At 38.9% G+C, this 26445-nt stretch overlaps 1 protein-coding gene across 2 annotated transcripts in view; it reads left to right on the top strand.

Annotated features, from left to right (window-relative positions):
* Nucleotides 1–2358: 2358 nt before the first annotated feature.
* LOC134659585 (Kv channel-interacting protein 1) overlaps nucleotides 2359–26445 on the top strand; it is a 29853-nt gene continuing 5766 nt past the window's right edge. For both annotated transcript variants that reach the window (XR_010097818.1, XM_063515248.1), the window contains exons 1-3: nucleotides 2359–2544; nucleotides 13249–13318; nucleotides 13936–14006. Coding sequence is in view for 1 of the 2 variants with exons in the window: in XM_063515248.1 (XP_063371318.1) it covers nucleotides 2389–2544; nucleotides 13249–13318; nucleotides 13936–14006 (297 nt within the window). In the remaining variant the exon portion in view is untranslated. The remainder of the gene's footprint in view (nucleotides 2545–13248; nucleotides 13319–13935; nucleotides 14007–26445) is intronic.

Genomic DNA, 26445 nt, shown 5'->3' with positions numbered 1-26445 from the left:
ATTTTCGACAGAGGGGAAAGCCTGTTAATGGCTACTCCGTTTAGTTGTTTCTCCAAGAGATAAACCAATTTGTCAGTAGATTTGAAAAAAATAAACACTTTAGTTCCTTATTTTCCCATCTTAGACATATTGGTTTGGATTACAATTGAAATATGTAATTTTTTTTATACAGGGTGCTTCCTGTAACAGGAGCAATAAATTAAACTAAAGGCTGTACTCTTCAGACTGACCAACATTTGTTCAGCAACTTTTAAAAATTATGAATCCTTTAGACTTCCTCTTTTTCATACAAAATAAATATTGCCTTCAATGTACGCTGACATCAGTGTGTTTGACGTTGCTTGTCACCACGGAAGAAAGAAAGAGCGCGCCGCGCTCTAAGGGGAAACGGCATGTGCCTGGATTAGTATGGGAACCTATGTCGCCAACACGCTGTCACAAAAATTGGCCATATTTTCTTATTTCGAAAGGGATTATGAACTCGCACCCATCACAATAATTTGAACCTTACAGTAAAGAAAATTATGTCGAAATTGCACTACGATTTTTATTTATTGTAAATAGTCATTTATGCTCTATCCCTTTTACACTTGCATGGCTTTTCCAAGAGTGAATGCGATAGGATAAAATATTCGACTATGACGTTGACACATGCGATAGGGATGTGCATGATTCGGTGTGATATCGATAAACGCTTAATTAGTTTAAATAGTTTAGCTTAATTAGTTTAAGTACACGTAAACTACTCAGTTTTTTATACATAAGTATGTATACTATATTTTCTGGCGAAGATTAGGTTACCTACTTACTTTTTAATAAAAAGCGGCCAAGAGCGAGTCGGACTCGCCCATGAAGGGTTCCGTATTTAGGGGATTTAAGACGTATTAAAAAAAAACTATTTACTACTGAAACAAAAATAAATTATCAGGAACATGTATGAACCTAAACAAAACGAACGTGTATTTATACAAACATCGACATCGATAACTTTTTTGATATGGTCCTCGCACTGTGGTCTAAGAGCGCACCCGTACGTGACTTTTACGCTAAGTAGATATCAACCTTATCTCATTTACATAAATTTGATTTTTGTACTAAACAATCCAAAAATCCTTGCGGAAACCGAAAATGTAAAAAATATTGAAATATTACATGAAATAATACTTACCGATGATATGAAATGCCTCCATGTCTAATATTTTTGTCCGGCTAGTGTTTTTACACTCCAAAATGGAGCAGCATGGCATATTTGTGCTTATTTGTAATTTTAACTGGAATCGTTTTCACATCTGACATTTCATAAGCGCCATACTGAACTGACAACGACTGACAGTAGCCCGTGGTGAAAGTGAGATCAGCTAATCATAATGCTGCCACACGCTATACACCTACGTTTCGCTTCTATTACTTCTTTGTTTTGTGCTTGTCACGCTTTAAAGTCTTTAAACATAACAAAATTTGCAATACATTGCGTCTTAGAATAAACTTTAAAGTGTAATAAAAGTCAAAACATGAGTTATTTTCAAAAGTTGCTGAACAAATGTTGGTCAGTTTGGGGAGTACAGCCTACTGTTTAATTTATTGCTCCTGTTACAGGAAGCACTCTATATATTAGGTATACTCTGGCAAGTCAAGCCAACTTTATCAGTAGAAAAAGGTGCGAAATAAAAATTTTGTGTGGGAAATCCGGGAAATCGAACATTTTCGACTTTTTTTAATTTGTCGCCTTTCTCTACTGACAAAGCTGGCATGCCAGAGTATTGTACCTAATGTTATCAAGACAAGTTTGTTTTCTTATATCCAACTGATTTGTACTTTTCACTTCACATTTTGATACTCTTCCTCTATATAATTTAGAGCATAGAGCAACTTACTTTACTCTTTGGCATAGATAGTTTGTTTTGTGTAATATACCTCAAGGTCCTAAACTTAGCAAAATTAAATTTATTTAATTAAATTTTCACTTGTTTCAGAACGTTCCTGCCCTGCAACCATCCAGCGTAACCTCAAAGCTGTCAATTCATCGCCAAAATGTATTTAAACTTTACCGTATAAAATACCTAACGCGTTACCACGGTACCTCGCTCTTTTCTCACTTTACTCTCAAAATGTTTTAAATTAAATTTAAAATAAAACAGCCAATAGAAACTGTATTGGACCCGTCTTGTCCTTGTTGAGCTTATTTTATGAGATTTTTAAATACATACACATTTTTATCTCACACAATTTCAGTGTGTATTTTCCGCTTATACTTGCCATTGTATCAAACGCTGTTAATCAAAAAAATACTTCGAAAGAGTCCTCTTTTAAGTCAAGCAAAGACTTTTTTCCACGCTCCTAAGTACCCATATACCGTCTAGTTTTATGTGCAAATAATTGAAATTCAAAATGGCGACGCCTCCCGATTCTCCCGTGGAGGAGCATGCGTACGAGTTGGAGCCGACGCGGACGCCGAAGCCGATTCCCGTGGCGCTGGAGGAGCTGTGCCGGCAGACCAAGTTCTCCAAGCAGGAGATACGAGTCATGTATCGGGGGTTTAAAACGGTGAGTTGATGCTAATTATGTAAGTAATTGCTGAAAAACACAACGTTTCAAACATCAAACATCAACATTTATTCAGCAAATAGGCCACAAGGGCACTTTTACACGACAACATGGAATTTACATACAAGCAAAAAAAACACATCAACAATTATAAAATACATCTAAGCCGCAAATATCAAATCAAACTAAAGTTTCGTCCGGAGCAAAAATGCGTAGCTGACATTAGTCATATTGTACTTGCACAGAAACAACGACGCTTATGAAAATTATACTATACTGCTAAGCTACAGTCGTAGCACTACATCGTAACCGAAAACACGATTTTTCCAGTATATAGCGAAAATGCTTCGTAAAGGCAAAACAACAACGTGTCGTGGTCGTGATTATCGCTAAAATTAGTTAATGAGGTATACTTAGAGTCTGTGCGGAAAGAGAAGAGTCGTGGCCCAATACATTTTGTCTTTTCGAACAGGGGGCCGATTTTTGAATTTCGATCGCTAGATTTCGTCACTCGAAAATCGGTGGAAAACGGCGAAATGCTGATTTTTGAAATACGAGCGATAAAAATTGGGAATTTAGTGGTATTGACGACTCGTTTTCAATTCTATTAGTAGAATTAAGTAACATGCCTAGTAGTGGAGATACATATTACTGAACGAAATACACGAAATCGAGCGCTCGAGTTTCAAAAATCGGGCCCCAGACTCTACCTCACTACCATTATTGTTCAGTACCCGGAGTGTTATATTATAGAAACTTAATTTAACAAAAAGGAAACAATATATGAAAATACTGAAAATCAGTCCTTTAAACAAAAATTTAAAAAAATCACCAAAACTACCGAAGGCATCAAAGATTACTTACACAATTTGTGCAGGATCGATCGACATTAAATCGCAGAAACTTTGAACATGTCCCCCGATTTCCTGTCGAGAACCATTAGTTAGTAGCACATCCGGTTCCGGCGGAAGCACGTCAGCTGTCGCTCCACACGTTGTGTTTTAAAAGGTTCTTTATATAGCGTTCGTTTGCTACGAAAGGTTCTTTATACTGCCGCGTTTGCTGACGGCATCAGGTTATATCAAAATGTGAACTGCAGTTCGATTTGAGTTTGTCAGGTACAATTTGGATAAAGATAAATCATCAGTTATAAAAGCCGGATTAAATAAATTTATTTTTGAACTGGAATATAACAGTGAGATATATTAGGTACAGCACGTTGAGTGCAGCGTGGTTAAAATATTAATGAATCGCACAACCTAGCCACCCATACAATAGAAGTTTCAAACCTTCTGGACAGAGGTTTTAAGCTCGAATCTCTTTGAGGGCGTTAATTTTTGTTTCATTTAAAAATACTAATAACAAAATGATAATTGTCTTTACTATCTATATGTAGACTGTGGCTGGTGGCTGGTGGTGTGGTTTTAAATGCAAAGTGCAGAGATACATTGGTCAAGCAAATCTAGTCAGTAGAAAAAGGCGCGAAATTTAAATTTTCTATGGGACGATATCCCTTCGCGCCTACATTTTTCAAATTTGCCTCCTTTTTCTACTGACAAGATCTGCTTGACCATCTATACCTATTTTTAAAGTATTCCAAAGTGGCAGATACTTTTGGCGCGTTGTTTTAATTGTTTCATCCGTTACTATTGATGCTGACTGTACTCCGTGATCTGACAGTAGTTTATTATTCTACTGAATAGTAAAATAACAAAGGTCTATTGTTCTGTTAATGTTGACTGCACAGTACGTACCTACGCAGTTTACTATTAATATAAATTGGTAAATTGGTAATGCATTTGGGCCGTGTTTACGACCATTTACCGCGGGTTTATGTACTATCTGAGCTATCTCTGGGATATGTGCGATCTAAAAGCCATTACAGACGGGCGTACCGGACCACGACCTTGGTGTGGTTAAAATATCTCTATTTCGTTCTCACTTACAGCTGCGTCCTTGACGGACGTAGAGCGGACCACCTTATAGCCATACCACACGATCAAACGTGACTGGTTATCAGTAAAACAAAAATCTAAATACCTATAGTATATCAAAATACCTAAGGAACGCACTTTTGTATCGAGGTTGTTCGTCTTGAATATTTACTAGTCTCTGTCTATTGTAATTCTTTCCACTCTGCTTCTGCTATAGTTTAATGTTGGCGCGTTACAGCGAACGCAGCCGACAGGTAACAAACTAGAACGATACATCAAACACGGCTCCATATTTCCTAAAAGGGAGTTCATTTTTCAAATCAACCGTCGAACTTTTATACTCGGTGGTCCGTGTACAGAGGGCTTCGCAAAACGGAAACCGAAATTTCGTAATCTGCCTCTCTATTGCTCGAGTATGCAAGTGTGGTAAAGAGGCGTATTCGCTAGGTGCACGACTGGTGATGCCCTCATATTGGCAGACTTTCTACGTTAAATCTTATGGAGTAAAATTAGTTCAAGCGGCTGCCGCTAGTACTAATGGCGGCCATTCCATAAGATTACCTGTGTTTGTGACGATCAGCGCCACTTCCCCCTCCACCGACTTCGCACCTTGCCAATAACAAAATTTCAATTTTCGATTTTCGCGGTAATCCCTCAGGGTAGGCCCCAGACTCCAGTGTTGCCAGATTACATTTTTGATAATCCGTATATCGGTGCTAGATATAGTCTGGCAAACTTCTATTTTTTCTTAGTAGAAAAAGACGCGAAATTAAAATGTTATGAAAAACAACTCTTCGCAAAGCTTCAAACCGTTTTATAAAGTAGGTTATTGTACCCTTTGGTGGCCATTTTGTTTAGCATTGCATTCCACGGATTTAGAGTTAATAAACTGGATCGAGTACATTGACCAAAAAGTGTGTCCACATGAGAAGTCAAACTAGAGCCCTGCATCTCGTTCTAATTAGGGTGACCATAAGACATCTGTATGTGGGATATTAGGATAACATGAAATATATCAGTAGGGTGTGACGTTTTCTAAATAAAGTGAAATTTTAAGTAGTCGGGTTTTTTCTTTCATTTGTAGTCGGCCTCTTTAGCACTCACTCATGGTATGTTCATAAAGGTAGGCTTCCCTTTTGTCCACTTCAGCTTTTTTTAAGTGTAAGCGTCATTGAAGATCTGTTTAGCAAATATGACGTTTTTTTTAAAGTTGGTGCCTTTTTTCTATTGACGGAAATGTGTCCTACCTATAAAGAATCGATTGTATATATATATAAACAGTTTGACACACCTTTTCTGTAACAAAATATTATGTATAAATGAGAGTCTGTAATGTTTAAGGAGTTAAGCACTTTGGTTTTTAATTTTGGCAATTGAAGGGATGTTTACAAAAACAACATAACTGACTACACTGGTTGACACCTGAAACGATTAACATGTTCTTAAAAAAAAATGACAACCGCTCTAATCAGTTATGTTGTTTTTGTAAACATCCCTTCAATTAGGTATTCTATAACAAATCTTAAATTAAACATGCCGAAATAAAGACATACCTATTAAGTTAAACTTACTTTTACATTGCCTACGTTAATAATAAGAATTCTGTGAGACCGATTCACAACGTGCCGACATCATAGTCACCCTAATGAGTTTGACAATGTTGTCTTGTATTTTTATAGTAAAATGTAATAATTGTGGCTTTCTTGTGAAACAATATTCCACAATTAGCAATTATTTCACTCCAACAACCTTTAACATAACATTTCCTCACAATTTTTAAGAAATTTCGCATTCACGTGTTTTGAAGAAATGTCATCAAGTTGGGGATACCAATTAATATTTAAAGTTACTACAAATCCTACCATACTAAAATTTAGGTTTTTTTTTGCTGTGTATGCGCTTGGTTTCATCAGTTAATAATATTGGCATCATAATTATTTACAAATTACTTAAAATATATCAGAACTGTAATCTGAATATAGCACTAAAATTGTATAAGAAGGTAATTAAATTCAGTAGTTTAATGATATAATCTCTACCACAATGGTATCTTTTTAACATTGGCAACATGTGCGAGTGAGACACAGGGCTCGGGTTTTTCTATCTCAAGTGGACCGTTTTCTCTAGTCTGGTACGAACAACTTTCTGTCTCGGTGATAAGGTTCAAATTAGTATGGCAAAAAAAGTGACAACTCGCTCCAGTTTAAAAAATATAACTTCATGTTGCATTCATTAACGAAAGCCTCGACACGACAGCGAGTGATTGATGAGAGACGACACCCTAATATTAATACTAATAGCTGTAATTATTTTAAACTAGCTTTTGCCCGCGACTTCGTCTGCGCGGAGTTAGTAATTTGGGCAGCTTTTTTTACCCAATCTGCTTTTTATCGATTTCCCATACAAATTTCCAACCCCCTTCTCGCCCCTTAAAGGGTGATTTCTGGGATAAAAACTACCCTATGCCTTCCCCGGGACTCAAACTATCTCGATACCAAATTACAACTAAATCGTTTCAGCGGTTTAAGCGTGAAGAGGTAACAGACAGACAGACAGACACACTTTCGCATTTATAATATTAGTATGGATTACGTTACAGAAGTCGAGTATGCTTTTCAGACGTTTTGCAACAAGTATAACGTGTAGAATAATTATTTCTGATATACTTAATAAATATCTGGGTGACTGGACTTCGCTCGGAAAACATAAAAAAACTCGAAAATGCGCGTTTTCCCAGAGATAAGACCTAGCTAGATCGATTTTTCGCCCCCAAAAACCCCCATATAGCAAATTTCATCGAAATCGTTAGAGCCGTTTCCGAGATCCCCGAAATATATATATTTCGGGCAATTCTTTATTATTCAATATATATATATATAAACAAGAATTGCTCGTTTAAAGGTATTAGATATATTAGATAGATAGATTAATTATGAACTTTAAGATAAGTAACTAATGTCCACTTACTTATTGGGTATATACTGTAATTTACCGCCTATTTCTACTGACGGAAATGGCTTGCCAAACTATATTATATAGCTGGTCAACCAAACCTTCTCAGTAAAAAAAGGCGCGAAATTCAAATTTTCTATGGGACGATATCCCTTCGTGCCTACATTTTTCAAATTTGCCGCCTTTTTCTACTGTCAAGATCTGATTGACCAAGTATATCTAGTCTGACAATCTAAATTGTCAATTTAAAAATGCGGTAAATTTTTAAAAGTTTAGACGCCAAGGGACGATCCTCCACGGACTTTTTGAGTTTAAATCTCGGGTTTAAATGTTTACAATTATACTTGGTCAACCAGATCTTGACAGTAGAAAAAGGCGGCAAATTTGAAAAATGTAGGCGCGAAGGGATATCGTCCCATAGAAAATTTGAATTTCGCGCCTTTTTTTACTGACAGGATTTGGTTGACCAGCTATAATAATGTGTGTTCAGAACACGAATGTTTTTAATACGACATTTAATGCCTTCATACCTCAGAGCATATAATACTACTAATATACTTCCTTCCTATATCTGTGCTTCATACCAAGAGAGAAAAAAGCAAAATAACTAGGGTGAAACACTAAAACGTTCTACACAAAACAACCCTCAGCGTTCACAAGTGAGCCTCATTTGCGAAAAGAACTCTTTGAAAATTCTCAAGTTATAAATACAACTTGCATAACATTCGGACTTTCTTGCCGCGAACTGTCAAGATGACACGACTCCTATTTTTGGCGCCAACGGTCGACGACATCGTCACCTACTGACCTTTTAGTTCAAGCAGAAATGCGAATATACGACCGTCACGTTCTAACGTGCTGTTTAAATCTGTACCGGTCTCTTTCTAATTCATTAGCCTAGTAGCTTTTATGATTGTGTTATTTCGAGATTGTTTCATCGTTCAAATGAGCTGTTTTATTTCGGCGTAAACACGTTTTGTTGTGTTAAATTCTGAAATTGCAGCTAGGAATTATTTTTATAAATTTTTGTTTAGGATGTACGCCAAAATGTACGCTGTTGCAATTTGCTTTGATTAAATATTTATATATAGTATATATACTTGGCCAAACCAGATCTTGACAGTAGAAAAAGGCGGCAAATTTGAAAAATGTAGGCGCGAAGGGATATCGTCCCATAGAAAATTTGAATTTCGCGCCTTTTTTTACTGACAAGATTTGGTTGACCATCAGCTATAGTCGGCAGTTGAACGCGAACATGACGTCTGGGATAACCGCGTAAATCGAAGTTCGCATATTGCGGGCATGTATCTCTTTCACTCTAATTACGCCTTCATTGGAGTAAAAGAGAAAGATACCCGCAATTTGCGAATTTCGGTTTTCGCGGAAGCCCCTCTGCATATAATAAAACTAGTTACATTAGTAGCTTCGTGGAATCTATCGCAAATTGGGCACTTTTTTCAATGGACGTTCAAACTGTTCAAAGCTAATCTCTCCAAAGTACGTCATCATTTTAAAGCAGATGAGATGACCTAAATGTATGAGATTGCAATATGTATTAGTTGTTGCCGTTGTTGGTTTTACCGCGGTAGTAACGGAATTTCGTTACTGACTAAGCGTTAGCGAAGGTCTCCGTTTCAGCTTGGGCAAAAATGCTTTCGTACCTATGTCCAAAATTGAAAATTTTGTTGCTCGCGGGAGGCCCTCTGTATTTAACCTCATCGTATACATACAAAACAAACCCTAGCCGCCATCACGCAAAATTGGGGAGAGCAAAGCCAATTTAAATCAATAACTCCCGATCTAATTGCAGAATGATGTAAAAACAATTGACATTCGTATGTACATGTGACTTTTCAAATTGGCTTGGTGTACAAGGCTTCTGAGCCAATTAGAATCGCATGACATGATAAACAATGTAAATACGGGATTTGAACATAAGTAAAGTCTATTTTTCTACTCCAGCACTTAAATGTGTCAATTAAATGACTGACAGTGATATCTAAAGCAATGTCATTTGAATGCTTTGTCTATAGGCTCATAAGATGACTGCTAGCAGTCATCTTATGAGTATAATACAACTGCTTTATTTTTTTTAAAGATACAAGTTCCGATCATCTTGATTGAAAGAGGTATGTTTTCATTTACAATAATAACTCTTTTTTTTTTAAAATAATAACTCTTTTTTTTTTAAATAATAACTCATTTTTTTTTAAATAATAACTCTTTTTTTTAATAATCTCTTTTTTTTAATAATAACTTTTTTTTTTTTTTTTTTTTTTGCTGCAGCTGTCATAGAAAAAGTAATGTATGCAACAGCTCATAATTGGTTCTTAAAATTCTCGGGTCTTTTTTTACAAAACTCGACTACGTCTCGTTTTGTAACTTCGACCCTTGAATTTTAAGAACCCTTATTATATCACTGTTGCATAAACTACTATTTTTTATTCGGTAGACTGAAATGACAGTTAATTGTATGGACATGAAATGTCATTTCATACTATTAACTGTCATTTCAGTCTACCGAATAAAAAAATAAACTTTAGGTAAGTAGATTTTATTCGTTGTCGAGTTTTAAGACCTAGGCTACCCTTATGAAGTACTAATAGCTATTATCCACAACTTCATCTGCGCGGAATGGTGTTTGATGATTAATAAAAGGCACGTATTTAATCGAATTTGGGTAGTTTAAAAAAATGAAATGGGTTACTAAAATTAATAGTTTGGCAACAAAAACGGAGCCTTAAAATATATCAATATGAGTTGTATTTTAATGCAGTTACAGTTAACGATTATTTTTATATATATTTTTTAATAATTTTAGTATTAATAATTTCGCAGTTTTTCAAGAAAATAGGCAAAAAATCTTCCCCCCCCCTTATCTCCGAAACTACTGGGTCTAAAATTTTGAAAAAAATACACATAGTAGTTCTTTACCTATAGATAACAGGAAAACCTGTCAGAAATGTGCAGTCAAGCGTGAGTCGGACTTAATGTTGCTTAATGTTTAATGCCGGTTTTTATTTTAGACGCCAACCTATCACTTCAAGTTCCCTATAAAGTTTTTGGATGGCTTGATTTTGCTGCCAGTTTTTAAATAATATGATGCTTATATTTGAGACTAAATACCTATATATTTTTTTTGGCGCTAAAATATTAATGCACAGCCAAATTATATTATTATATGCCCAATGAATGTTCCTGTTTAATATTTTAGTTGCCCGGTTAATATATCTTATGTCCCACTTATGTCCTTTCCGGATCTCAAACTACCTTCATACCTAATTTCATCTAAATTGGTTCAGTAATTAAGTGTGAAGACTGAACAGGCAACAGACAGGCAGAGAGTTAGTGTAAGGCCTGAGTGGACGCTCGAGTTGGGCGTGCAGCGGGGCGGGGCGTGCGGCGTGCATGTTAAACAAATGCAAGCGTATAGGAGCGGCCTTAGTGCACGCTGCTCAAATTATAGACGCCACGCTGCACGCCCCGCCGAACGCTCCGCTCCGAGCGTCCACTCAGGCCTTACACTTACTTTCGCTTTTATAATATTAGTAAGGATAAAGGTTGTCCGGAAGACTCTTAAAAGGCGGTATAGGTATCATTATTGGATTTATAAAAAATCCGGATACAACACTAAACCTTTATCTATATTTATACATTTTCCAAAAAAAATTGAGAACATTTCCAATGTTTAAACTTTCCGCAACTGGCACATCTGTAGAGTTCAGCCTAAAAATGCAGTCTTGACTACGAGTACTAGTCAAATCAGTTTATTTTTCGAGCTTTCAAAACGATTTGCTTCTATGGAATTTATATGACACACTAGCATGTGAAGTCACAGTCAAATGACCTACTCTTTATAGTTTTACACGAGTTTTAAAATATAAATTGTGTCTAAAAATAACTGCTGTCTACGTTTCTCTATTAATCTTTTGGTGCTTTATTTCATGCATGGTGTAATATAATTTACGTCACCCTAGGCCCGTAAGTCACTTCCTGGCCAAGGCAAGACGTAAAACTTTCAGACAAACCACGGGCGGTAATTTGTAAAGCCCCAGATCGCATATTTATGGATCTGGGCTGCGATTTGGAGCATTCACGAATTCACCTCCCTAGGTATGTAATGTACCTACTATTATTTTAAATATGTACAGTCAAATACCCAATTCACAATACTCACAATCACGTGTGACGGCTCATTTCAATCCCATTACTGGTCTGTAAACATAATCCCTGCGACATAAATACTTACGTCAGAATTTACTACATGTTTGCTTAACTCGTAATTGAGTTTTCAGGAAGCGTATTGTACCTATGTATTGTTCCGAAACTTTACAGTAGGTGTAGTTATTTAAAATGTAAGTATACTTAACATTTAGTGAGTGATACAGGAAGGGCGGTATGTTACCGGCGTGGGCGGGCAGCACGCGACGCCTGTACTACTATTATTTATGATCCTTTACCATTATTGAAGGGTAATATTGTAGGTAATTTGCTTTTTACTCCCCAAAACACCGATTTAAACTTTAACTAGTTTTTATAGATTATTATTTACGGAAACGGGACTTAATCTCCACTTGAACCATCCCGGGGGTTCACCGGTTAAACCTAAAGTTACCATGGTTACCAGTAATTTGACACTGGGTTAGCGGTTTAACCGCTTAACCCCCGGGTAAATGGGATGGTGCAGTGCCGTTCCGTAGCGGTGCGCGGCAATTACTATGGTGTAGTTACAGTTACAAAATTGGTGTAGGCCGCATGACAAGCTACTACCTACAAGCTACAACAAGTTGTAGCGACGCGACGAAATCGCGGAGTGAGCCACGCCTGCCGGTATATATATGTAGCAATGACGTATAAAAGTATTCTTTATTCATTGATATGTAGCAGTTATGTTTATGACCGCACACTATAGAGACGGAGCATACATGGTGGCAATCCTCAGCAATGAGGGACCGGGGAAGAAGATGTAGCAGTTAGTATCGACGCCACGGATAAATCCCGAAGAAAATTGTACAGTCGCCATCAGATATATCGGAGCGGCCAAGGTGTTCACACTATCTGAACACGCACTCTAACGCCCTGCATGACAATAGATGCGTGTTCAGATATTTGTAACAGCCTTAGCCGCTCCGATATGTCTGATGACTGTACGATCAATTCAAAAAACTCTTCGAGTATCATTAGTAGTTACACGTTACACGCTAGCGTGTGAAGTCGATAATAACCCCATGTTTCAGCTCTAATGAGGTCGTTAAGGTCACGGGCAATGATTTCTCGATTTGGAATCGTAGTTATGATTTAGTAATTGCCGTAGCTATAGCAGTGAGAGGGTTAAACACTTCTCAATTTGATAAAACTTAAACGAGTTTTATCAAATTGAGAAGTGTTTTATAACGAGTTTAAATACAGACAAAACACGACTGTGGTTTTGACACACACAGTGAAACTGTATAGGGTATTTGACTGTATTTAAAATAAATTACGAGTATTTGGCACCATGTATGAAATGAAGCACTAGAAGATTAATAGAGAAACGTAAACAGCAGTTATTTTTAGACACAATTTCTATTTTAAAACCTGTATAAAACTAGGTAATAAAGAGTAGGTTATTTGATTGTGACGTCACATGCTAGTGTTTCATATAAATTCCATAGTAGCAAAGTCGTTTTGACAGTTCTAATTGATAACTGATTTGACTAGTATTAGTCAGTAAAGAGGCCGGTCAACAGGTGCTACCATCCTAGTTATACATATATCATCTGTGCATGCACTAGTAAGTTATTAAAATGTGTACAAACATATTTTCTTTCTTCCACAGGAATGTCCGGAAGGCGTGGTACACGAGGAGTCGTTCAAAGATATTTACGCCAAGTTTTTCCCTCACGGCAGTAAGTACATCCAAATTGTTATTAGTGATGCTAGTGTGGAAACCAAGAATTCCAAGCTAATATCTACATGGTGTCTCTGACCATGGGGCTTTAAATCCAGGGCTTGATTTTACTCGCTAAACTGACTTTACTTTTACTATGGGACCAACCCTAAAATCGGGGAAATTTTTTTGGCTTTTCCATAGAAAACGTCGACATCTGATCAGCCAAAATGTATGAAAAATGAAACAATTTTTTTAGGATTTCGGGGTTCGCGCCATAATAAAAGTAGCTCAGTTTAGCGAGTAGAATCGAGCCCTGGATTTAAAGCCCCATGGTCAGACACCCTGTATATTACCTGTCCTAGGGTGACTGCTATAGGTAGTTATTGGTCACCCTGTATAAAACACGAACTATTTGTGTCTATATAAAACACGAACTATTTGTGTCTTTCCAATACAGAAGGGTCCGTATGCTTCAAATACAATAAGGAAGTTTCCATCTGAACTTCTGATACAAACATCCTTATTGCAGATTAAGCATAAGGACCTTTCTGTGCTGGAAAGCCACATTTGTCACAAACTTTTGGAAGAAAGGGGTAGATGGTTAATCCGTAAATGATATTAATTTTGTTTCAGATTCAGCTCTATACGCCCACTACGTGTTCAAAGCCTTCGACGTTAACTGCAGTGGGTCCATCAGCTTTAGGGTAAGTGCTACAGTGCAGTCATATGTTATACACCGTGGGCCCAATAGACCCACAGATTTAAGCGGGGTCCCATTGTTGTTCACATAAAGTTTTAAGTTATAATGTATTGTTTGTCATATTATCAGTAGTCCTAAAACTGAAACTGTTAACTTTCAGGATTTTCGTAAGATTATCCTAGGTATAGATAGGTTAGGTTAGGTTTGATTTATGGCAATCCTGAAAAGTTATGAGTTTCTAAACCAAACAAATTATGACTAATGAAAATGCGGACAAACAATACATTATGACTTAAAATTGGGAAACAATAGAGACCCGATTTAACCACATGTTATTGTATTACAATTAATTAAACATTAATTTACATTACTATTAAACATTTACCCCTAAGTCATAGACAAACAGAGTAGCATAAGATACGCTCGTAGCGCTAGTGATTACTGATTTATTACTCCACAGATTTTTTTTACTTGTTAAGGTCGGGTAAAAAAAACAAGTAAAAATAAGATGTTATTATCACTCAAAAACTTATTCTACTTCATTCCTATTCCATTTAAAAAGGAGTGTTAAAAACGGGTCTCTTTTGTTTCCCAAATAGTTTTAAGTCATAATATATTGTTTGCCCGAATTTTCTAGTCATAATTGCTCTGGTTCAGAAACGCGTCACTTATCAGGTTTGCCATAAAACAAACCTAACCTAATAACCTAATCTATCTATAGGATAACCTGACGAAAATCCTAAAAAATTAACGGTTTCAGTTTTATGACTAATGATAATATAACAAACAATACATTATGACTTAAAACTTTATGGGAAACAACGGGACCCCGTTAAAAACTATTTACCCCAACCGACCCTACAAGCTTTTACTATCACCAGTAAAGTAGGCATCGAATTTCATAGTTTGAGCCCACTCAGTATACTGCACTCGGCGAGATCGGTATCTCGAGCGTTTGAAGTTTGATCGGAAGTCTACTTCAGAGGGCCTACCGCGAACCACGTTCGACGTGTTACCTCCCTGTCACACTTACGTACGAATTTACAAGTGCGACAACGAGGCAACACGTCGAACGTGGTTCGCGGTAGGCGCTCAGTACGGTTACCATCAGTTTGTCACTGACATAAACGCCGTCGAGAACGTAATTTACTTTCTATACATTCCGTTTGCACGAATATGCGAGTGCGAGCGAGATGTATAGAAAGTAAATTACGTTCTCGACGGCGTTTATGTCAGTGACAAACTGATGGTAACCATACTGATATATCTCTTGGTGCGATGCGACTTTGATTTTTCTTTTAGATTTTCATTTAAATAAAACTAAAAATGAATCTCAAAATGTATATCATTAGGTATTTGATTTTAAATTTGAATAGTGGGTTCGTTAAAGTTTTAAAGTTTTACCCAATTACAGGAAATGTTATGATTATGATCTTATGATTTATTTATTTACTTATTTAGAAGTATTTACGGACCCGATTTTGAGAAACTAAACCTCAATGGATAAGAACTGAAGACTTATTTTTTAGATTACCTAAATGTATTTTAACAATACGTACTAAGTTCACGATAAAAGGACTAAAAGTGATGACAGACGTGTAAAAATGTAATATTTAAGAGTTTAAATTTCCAATCCATTCTTTTCCCTTTCATATAGGTAATTATAAAAGTACCTACCATTCCGTAACCGTTACTATTAGCTAATATTGATCAAAACCACTAGATTGTAACTCCATCCCATTGTAACCTGTTCGTAAATGACAGTTCCAGGAAGAATAACGGACGCAGTTCATTACTTGGCCGTTATTTTAGTTTAATCGATAATGGTTCAGTAATAAAGCTGTCTCTCGTCGAGCCTACATTTAGCTACAAACAATGTAATATCAATGCAATTTCTTTCTACTTTTGATCTCTAATGTGACGTAGGTATTGCATTTTCTTTGCTAGGATTATTGAGACTATTCAGCGAATAGGAGAATTAAACTAACTGCCTTGGCTTTTTTGTCCGAAATTAAGAATTAATAAAAACCATGATCGAATCGTGATTAATTTTAGTTAGTTGTTGCCGTTGCGGCGTACGATGCTATGTAACCGCAAAGCATGATCGACTTTTAGTATATTATGAAAAACTTGAGTTACCTATACCTACGCTTGAAAAAAGGGAACCGCCTTCAAAAAACTAACCCACTGAAAAGTACAAAATAATTTTTATATGGCACCCCTTTACGTGTCCAATCCCTATCCCGTCGTAAAGCAAATTTTTGCCAAAAAGTAATTAATACCTAATAATAAGAAAATTAATAATCATCCGGGTAATTACTTAGTTTTTGAAGTCGGTGCCAAACCAAAATTTTTGAGAACCGATATTTTTAGACAACGAAGAACGCTGCACTTACTTGCATTATAAAGACATACTTAGTTTACTCATTAATTTAGTTCTTGTACTCGTATTTTTTTCTGATTGGTAGTAAAGACTGTTTTGGTTGGTTTGGCACCGCCTTCAAAAACTAAGTAATTACCCGGATGATTATTAATTTTCTTATTATTAGGTATTAATTACTTTTTGGCAAAAATTTGCTTTACGACGGGATAGGGATTGGACACGTAAAGGGGTGCCATATAAAAATTATTTTGTACTTTTCAGTGGGTTAGTTTTTTGAAGGCGGTTCCCTTTTTTTAAAAAAGATATTATATTAAGTTATTTTATTTTGGTTTTATTTTTGTTTATTTTTAATTTTTTAATTATTTTTTATTTATTTTATTTTATTTTTTACTTTTTAGTGATAGGTAGGTACTTCATTTATTTTAGGTTTTGGGCTAAAATACTAGTTTGTTAGGCTCTCCATTTAGTTTTGGGCTAGTAACTACCTACTACCTACCTACTAATGTTGGTGATGGCCTAACTCGATGATAATCGCGACACAACATAATATGACGTTTTGGTGCTAAACGATTTGTATGTATGTATATTGCTCCCACTTCCACTCCCATTCCCAGTCCCAGTCCGAGTCCGACTCCCACTCCCACTATTTTATCTAAATCGGTTTCAGCAACATAAATTTGTTGGTAGGTATACCGATACCACCTACCTGGTCCAATTGGTTTTTCAAACCATCCATGTACTGTACACTAAAACCTTCTCCAGAATGTAACAAACACTTTTCTGAAAACCGCATCAAAATCGGTTCAGCCAAACGCGAGATAATCACGAACAAACATACACACATACATACGTACATACATACGTACATACATACATACGAGTCAAACTGAGAACGTCCTTTTTTTAAAGGCAGTTAGAAAAAAGTTCATCGACCCACCTAGTGGAACTCTGCAACATAGGCACACGACGACAAGTCGGTTAACCAAAACAAAGTGTGCCTAAGTTGCACAAAACCTAAGTTCCACTAGGTACAGCAAGGGTTCAGCATCAGCTCTATCTTGGGTACTGCTCTCCCAAGTGCTCATCAAGATGTGACAGATTACCAAAATAGCGTGGACCTATGTTGCACCAAACCTGAGTTCCACTAGGTACAGCAAGGGTTCAGCATCAGCTCTATCTTGGGTACTGCTCTCCCAAGTGCTCATTAAGATGTGACGGATGACCAAAATAGCGTGGGCCTATGTTGCACCAAACCTGAGTTCCACTAGGTACAGCCAGGGTTCAGCATCAGCTCTATCTTGGGTACTGCTCTCCCAAGTGCTCATCAAGATGTGACGGATGGCCAAAATAGCGTTGGCCTATGTTGCACCAAACCTGAGTTCCACTAGGTACAGCCAGGGTTCAGCATCAGCTCAATCTTGGGTACTGCTCTCCCAAGTGCTGATCATGATGTGATGGATGATCAAAATAGCGTGGGCCTATGTTGCACCAAACCTGAGTTCCACTAGGTACAGCCAGGGTTCAGCATCAGCTCTATCTTGGGTACTGCTCTCCCAAGTGCTCATCAAGATGTGACGGATGGCCAAAATAGCGTTGGCCTATGTTGCACCAAACCTGAGTTCCACTAGGTACAGCCAGGGTTCAGCATCAGCTCAATCTTGGGTACTGCTCTCCCAAGTGCTGATCATGATGTGATGGATGATCAAAATAGCGTGGGCCTATGTTGCACCAAACCTGAGTTCCACTAAGTACAGCCAGGGTTCAGCATCAGCTCTATCTTGGGTACTGCTCTCCCAAGTGCTCATCAAGATGTGACGGTTGACCAAAATAGCGTGGGCCTATGTTGCACCAAACCTGAGTTCCACTAGGTACAGCCAGGGTGAACCCTGCCAGCCAGGGTGGTTTGGTGCATCAGCTCTATCTTGGGTACTGCTCTCCCAAGTGCTCATCAAGATGTGACGGATGGCCAAAATAGCGTTGGCCTATGTTGCACCAAACCTGAGTTCCACTAGGTACAGCCAGGGTTCAGCATCAGCTGTATCTTGGGTACTGCTCTCCCAAGTGCTCATCAAGATGAGACGGATGACCAAAATAGCGTGGGCCTATGTTGCACCAAACCTGAGTTCCACTAGGTACATCCAGGGTTCAGCATCAGCTCTACCTTGGGTACTGCTCTCCCAAGTGCTCATCAAGGCGTGTCGGATGACCAAAACAGCGTGAGCCTATGTTGCACCAAACCTGAGTTCCACTAGGTATAGCCAGGGTTCAGCATCAGCTCAGATCTATGTATACTAAAACCTTCTCCAGAATGTAAGAAACACTTTTCTGAAAACCGCATCAAAATCGGTTCAGCCAAACGCGAGGCAATCGCGAACAAATATACATACATACATACATACATACATACATACATACATACATACGGGTCAAACTGAGAACCTCCTTTTTTTTTGAAGGCGGTTAAAAATATGAAGTACTCTAAAAACTTTTTGGCGCCACGGGTACGATAACTCAGCGCTTTTAACGGTTAATGCATTGTTTCTCACAAAACAGGATCGATTCACCTCGCTGCATTTAGAATATCCCCGAAGAAAGGGGACACAATGGTCTGAACATATCAAACTTTCTTACTATTTTAACTCGACACTATCTGTGCCATTTATTTGTATTACCTGAATTGTGTCGCTTAACTTCAAACTCCGGTAAATCCATTCGACCCTCTCAGCAAATATCTACCCTATTACCTTTTCTTAATACCAAAATTACTAAATTAATTTTATTATTTTATGTTTTCACTGTTTTCTTCTTGTGTAATTGTATTATCTGTGTGTTTACGAATAAAAAACCATTCTATTCTATTCTATTCAAAATCGCTTAATCTGTCAGATTGATTTACCCGAGTTTGAAGTTTAAGCGACTCAATTAAAAAGTTTTAACTGACCAATCTAATTTCAATACACTATCTTAGTATCTTCTAAATTAAGAATGAACCTGCTGGCAATGTTCCTACTTTGTAACCGTAGCTTTGCACGCACTCTTACGGCAAACGGTTAAGTTTCCAGCTTGAAACGGTGCCAAATCAGATTTGTAATGACAGGTTTCAGTGGTTTGGGGTCACGGTGTATAGGGTAGATTCGTCGAATGAATACCTATAAAATTAAGATTTAGAATTTAAAATTTGAGACCTGTCTGCTTGAGCTGAAATTTTGTAATACAGTCAGCAGCAGAAGTTGCTAAGCGGGCGAGGTGTTCTAAATTACCTTGACGCGCTCTTATTCTCTTAACAATAAAGTCGTGTCAAGTTCATTTTAAACATCTCGCCCGGTTAGCAACTATTGCTGCTGACTGTACCATGTAGTAATGGTAATACTTACATCAAAGGCCCATAACATATCCGATAATAATACCTAAATATCTGGGAGACCGCTCCCGAAAACCCCCATATAGCAAATTTCATCGAAATAAAGCTGTTTCCGAGATCCCCGAAATATATTACCTATACAAGAATTGCTCGTTTAAATAGGGTACTTGACTGCATTTAAAATAAAATATTTTACACCATGCATGAAATAAAGCACCAGAAGATTAATAGAGAAGAGAAAGGTAGACAGCAGTTATTTTTAGACACAATTTCTATTTTAAAACCCGTATATAATTATAAAGAGTAGGTAATTTGATTGTGACGTCACATGCTAGTGTTTCATATAAATTCCATAGTAGCAAAATGGTATTGACAGTCCGTAAAAAGTTACTGATTTGACTAGTAGTCAAATACCCTATTAATAGAATAGAATAGAATATGATTTATATTAAAGGAATAAGTATAGTTGAATGTTCTGTAGCAATGGTAATAACATCTTTGAATACTTAAATATATATCGTATATAGGTTAATGTGGCTGTTTTGATCGTTACGATAGAGGGTGTTCTGAATTTACGTAACGTCTCGCAAAGGGTGTTCTTATAGCCTGGGGTGACATTTTGAAAGGTTATTTCGATGTTGAAGTTCAATAAGTATGTAGGGCTTTCTTAAAACATCGAGAAGTAGGTGTCGTATATGTTACGTATACCTACTTTAATAATATTTAAGGCAACGTGTCTTTGATGAATGAATAATCGAGCCACCGTGTTTGACAGCTGATATAGATGGCACTGTTCTACGCTATATGTTGTGAATTGTGTGGTTACTAGATTGTTAAACGCCAATTTTGGATCGTCGTACAAAGTCTGTGAAAAATGGTAATGGAATTGATATAAAAATCTTAGGACATTTTACTTTCTCGTATCTTCTATCTAATAGGGTTAATTGAGTAGGCTCGTGATTCTGAGTATAAGAATGTTCAACTAAAAACATCACTATCACTACATAGTATAAAACAAAGTCGCTTCCCTGTCTGTCTGTCTGTCAGTATGCTTAGATCTTTAAAACTACGCAACGGATTTTGAAGCGGTTTTTAGGGTTCCGTAGCCAAATGGCAAAAAACGGAACCCTTATAGATTCGTCATGTCTGTCTGTCTGTCTGTCTGTCCGTCTGTCCGTCTGTCCGTCTGTCCGTCTGTCTGTCCGTCCGTATGTCACAGCCACTTTTCTCCGAAACTATAAGAACTATACTGTTGAAACTTGGTAAGTAGATGTATTCTGTGAACCGCATTAAGATTTTCACACAAAAATAGAAAAAAAACAATAAATTTTTGGGGTTCCCCATACTTCGAACTGAAACTCAAAATTTTTTTTTTCATCAAACCCGTATATGTGGGGTATCTATGGATAGGTCTTCAAAAATGATATTGAGGTTTCTAATATCATTTTTTTCTAAACTGAATAGTTTGCGCGAGAGATACTTCCAAAGTGGTAAAATGTGTGTCCCCCCCCCCTGTAACTTCTAAAATAAGAGAATGATAAAACTAAAAAAAATATATGATGTACATTACCATGTAAACTTCCACCGAAAATTGGTTTGAACGAGATCTAGTAAGTAGTTTTTTTTTATACGTCATAAATCGCCTAAATACGGAACCCTTCATGGGCGAGTCCGACTCGCACTTGGCCGCTTTTTTAAATAGATAAAGTGATTCAAGAGGAAGGTTTATGTATAATTTGTTAACCCGTGCAATGCCGGGGTGGGTCGCTAGTTCCAAATAAAAAAAAGTACGAGTTTCTTTGACTTTACTACTTAATTACTACTCTGTGTTTACTATTAATTACGCTTTACTATCGAATAACGTTTACAAACATGTCGATGCCCTGTACCTGTGTGCATAAATAACTAGGCTAGTTAGTTTAAAACTCGGAACTGAGTTAAAAAGCCGACAAACTCCGCTCCAAACTATGAAACTGCACAATGGCTAATTGTTACTCGCTGCAAGTTTCGAGTTGCAGCTTGTTATAATATTTCATGGTCTGTGCCGTCGGCTTGACCTGTGAGATTACGCTATTCAAACAACTATCGAGAACACGGAAATCTTATGTCCCCGCGCCGTCCAGCCGCGCGCGCGCTCCTCCCCGCCGCCCTCGCCCCGCGGGGGCGGCCGAGCGAAGGCGCGCGGGCGCGGTTCCTCAGTACGCTTTCATTACGCTACGCGAGTGCACGGTGTCTTTAGTTTACAACGACGAAGTTCGTTCGAGATCATTTAGATCGACAATAGCAAACGTTTTTCCCCCGAAGGGATAAAAACGATATATTTCATGTCTTGCCTAGGCTTGACCTGTGAGATTACGCTATTCAAACAACTATCGAGAACACGGAAATCTTATGTCCCCGCGCCGTCCAGCCGCGCGCGCGCTCCTCCCCGCCGCCCTCGCCCCGCGGGGGCGGCCGAGCGAAGGCGCGCGGGCGCGGTTCCTCAGTACGCTTTCATTACGCTACGCGAGTGCACGGTGTCTTTAGTTTACAACGACGAAGTTCGTTCGAGATCATTTAGATCGACAATATTGTGTTATAGGATTGTTTTCACCAATATTGATGGTAAGTGAACTCTCTTTTTAATTTGTAAGTGCTTGTGACTTTTATTTTAGTTATTTTTAATAACCTTTTAAGGTTAAATACCTACTTGTACTGTGCCAACATACAAGTAACTTCAAAAATCAAGGCTCGATGTACACGTGTACAGGCGCAAATCTGTGAATCGCGTTTCCCTTTCGGGTCCGATTCGATCTATGATTTAATTTGCTGTCTCTGCGGTCTTTCCAACCTAGAGCGGTAAATTTATATTTGCACCTCGAGTACTTTGATGGCTTTATAGCGATCTGTACGTACCAGTGGCTCTTTTCTTTTAAGAGTCACTTAGACCTGTACGGCCCGTAATTTATGAGCCGTACGGGTCAGAATGGTCAGCCATACGGGTCAATCTGGTGAGCCGTACGGGTCAATCTAGTGAGCCGTACGGGCCAGCTTAGTGACCCGTACGGACCAGTTTTATGAGCCTTACGGGCCAGATTGGTGAGCCGCACGGGTCAGTCTGAGCCGTACGGCTCAGACGATGACCCCCCTACGGCTCACTTTTTGGAGCCGTACGGGTGACTTTCGCGACACGTGCGGCTCATTTTGACACGTCGTACGGCTCAATCTTATTCCGTAATTTTACGTGTAGATCATTAAATGAGCCGTATTAGCCCCAACCCGCAGTAATTCACAGAATTCCTTGTGTTTTAGGCATCGGGTTCGGGAGCTATGTGCTCCCTTGGAGCACTACTCGACTGGGAGGCGGATGACCCTGGAGACAATGTGGTCCTCGGCAGGCTGACACGTCTCATTGCAGCGCATCTTCCGGACGGCTGGCAAGATTGGAAAGTACATACCTACTCCAAAGAAGATTTGCTGGGAAGTGAACTAGACCCTCAAATTCTGAACAAAATCAGGTTCGCGATCCCGACTGTAGGTTTGGCACGCGCATTTTCGCCGAACTGTTCCTCTCTTTCTGAGAGAACTTATAGAGATATTAAACTCAAGTTACTAGAGTGGCCTTTGTGTGTCGGTTTAATTACCGGCCCTGCCTCGCTAGCAGCGCGGATACGGGGTTCTGCAGTACAGAATGAACTGGTTGTCGCGGCTTTGGCAGATATGAGACCCCTATTGATCGGCAGAGAGGAGGCAAACCACGAGTTATCCGGTGACCTGGAAGACAGCGGCTCTGTCTCGCATGTTTCTCGGCGCAGCAACAGCTCTGCTCGGACAACTAAACGTCAAGACAGATTAAGTAAGTTAGAGGAAAATCAAGTGGCGCTAAAGGAGATGCTGGAGTCCTTCATGAAAAAATTTGAAACACCTTTTGACTCACAGGAGAACTCTGCTTACGAAAGCTCCGATGACGACTGCGTTTCAGCTCACTGCTCAGATATCGACGACACTATTGTTCCTGAACAACCTCCAAACAAAGCTACCCCTACGTGGGAGCCCCCTGAGGCTCCGTTTGGCTCCGAAGAAGATTTTGACTGGTTACCCTGCACTAAGCCACAGGACCCTGTTATACCCAACCCAAAACCACACATTGCAGAACAGGGGGTTAAAGTACTAAGACTAGGCGACACCACGTATAACCAGATCAGGTATGTCGAAGTACAGAAAAAATTACACGCCGCGCCGGTTTTTGGTGCTTTAAAGGCCAACCCAGTCCTGGTTAAGCACACAGCACATAACCCTTTCCAGGAACAACTGGGTAAAATGGATTATGTCTTGGGTACCATGATCCATGGGCTTTTGATGCAAAGAGATGCAATGCATGGGGCTCTCAAAGAACTCTCGAATCAGCACCCTGGTCTCAAAGAAGATCTCAAGAGCCACCTATCTACTGGTTCTGCCACGAAGACCATATCAGACGATCTCCTTCAATTTGCATGCGGGCGTAGGAACGAAATTATAGAACAGAGAAGGAATTTTCTTATCCCCAAGGATGAGTATCAAGCGTCACTTTTGAATTCCGTCCCTCCATCAACGACTCATCTTTTCTGTGAATCTAAGCTCACAGAGGTTCTTAAGCAACCACCACAGCAGACTTTCTTTCGCAGCCACTACAAAAAACCGGCACAACCGAAACAATACAATAGCGCAACCGGCTTTTCCCAGGGAAAGACCGCCAAAAAGAAGACGTTTGTCAAGCCCAGAAGTCGCCCATCCGAAAAAACGGGATCGAGTTCTAGACGTGCCGACAAAAGAAATCACTCTAATCCCTCCTCAGCCCGAGGGCGCTCGTCCAAGGGACACTCTTCGAAGAAACATAGAAGTACCTGAAATACGGCTTTTCAGAGGAGGCAGGCTTCGCTCATACCTAGAAGTCTGGAAAAAGGAGGGAGCCCCCAAAAGTATTCTAAACATCGTAAAAGGGTACACAATCCCGTTTGTATCAAAACCTCCTCTGATTCCATTTCATGCTCAAATTATAAAAAAATTCGAAACCAAAGAAATGACGCAAGAGATAAACTCCCTCATAGATCAAGACATTTTGGAACACACATCAGCTCATTCAGGTTTTCTTTCAACGATGTTTCCGGTCCCAAAATCAGATGGAAAGAATCGACCCATAATCAACCTTCGAGGTCTAAACAGATACCTTCTGCCAAAGAAATTTCGCCTGTTAAACCATTTCAAGGTACCTCAGTTTCTGCAACCAGGAGATTTTCTGGTAAAGATCGACATCTCCCAGGCATACTTTCACGTGCCCATAAAAGTTCAGCACAGAAGATTTCTAGCAATCTTCAATCAGGGTCAAATCCTACAATTCACGTGCCTACCTTTCGGCCTTTCTACAGCTCCCCTCACATTTGCAAGGCTGTCAAACTGGGTAGCATCACGACTCCAGGATATGAACATAAGGGTCATAGTCTATCTCGACGACTTCCTCCTGGCCTGCCAGGATCCAATAAAACTACGAGAGGATGCCATCAAGACAGTAAACTTTTTGACAAGACTCGGTTGGGTTATAAACAAAGAAAAATCCTTAAACGAACCTTCGCAACAAATCGAGTATCTGGGAATTACGTGGAATACTTTGCGAAACGTAACTTCGCTGCCTCAAAGGAAAATCCAATCAATAGAAAAAGACTTAAACAAAATCTTAAAGGATCGAAAGTGGAGCTGGGAGCTCGCCAAGAGCTTACTGGGCAAACTAAATTTTGCCAGTTTCGTAATCCCCCTAGGAAGGTTACACTCCAGAGATCTTCAAAGAGCAGCCAACCACTTACCAGAACAGCAAAAAAAGAGAATGTTCCCTATAACATCACAGACCCTTCAGGAATGTGTCTGGTGGCTAGCGAACTTGAAACAAAACGGAACTCTAGTAAAGTACCGAAAGACAGCTTTTATAACATCAGACGCATCAGACCAAGGTTGGGGAGCTCAGATAGACAACAAAATGATCAGCGGTCTATGGACCCCAACTCAAAAACGATGGCATATAAACAGAAAGGAACTATATGCGGTATTAAAAGCTTTTCGATCGGAAATGACCTATCTAGGGGAAAAAAGGGTCATAGTTCAGTCGGACAATCGGACGGTGGTGGCGTACATCAAGAAGCAAGGAGGAACTCGTTCTCGTCATCTGACAATGCTCGTTTCACAACTACTCCATACGGCAAATACCCTGCGGACCGATCTATGCCCTCAATATATCCCGGGCATCTACAACGACATAGCAGACAGTCTACCTCGTCAGAAACCCCTGGCGGACTGGCATCTTTCCCAGCAGGTGACGAACCTGATATTTTGCAAATGGGGAATACCCGAAATAGATTTATTCGCAACGAAAGAATCCAGGGTGGTTCCAGCCTATGTCTCTCGAGACGCAAAAGACAAAGAAGCCCAGTTCGTCGATGCTTTCAGCAGGATATGGCAGTTCAATCTGGCCTGGATTTTCCCACCTCCGTCAATAATTCCTCGAGTATTAGCTCACCTAAACCATGCGAAAGGAATGTACATCATAATCGTGCCACGGTGGGAGAAAGTATTTTGGAGGTCGGATCTGAAGATGAGAGCAGTGGATCCCCCGTTCCAGATTCGCAACCTCAATCATCACTTGTTAGACATGACAACCCAAGCGGGTCTCCCGAACGCCCAAAACTTACGCTT

This window comes from Cydia amplana, chromosome 25 (assembly GCF_948474715.1).
Source record: "Cydia amplana chromosome 25, ilCydAmpl1.1, whole genome shotgun sequence".
NCBI classification, from domain to species: domain Eukaryota; kingdom Metazoa; phylum Arthropoda; class Insecta; order Lepidoptera; family Tortricidae; genus Cydia; species Cydia amplana.
The sequence above is the reverse complement of the archived record's forward strand: the minus strand, read 5'-3'. Positions and strand labels throughout refer to the sequence as shown.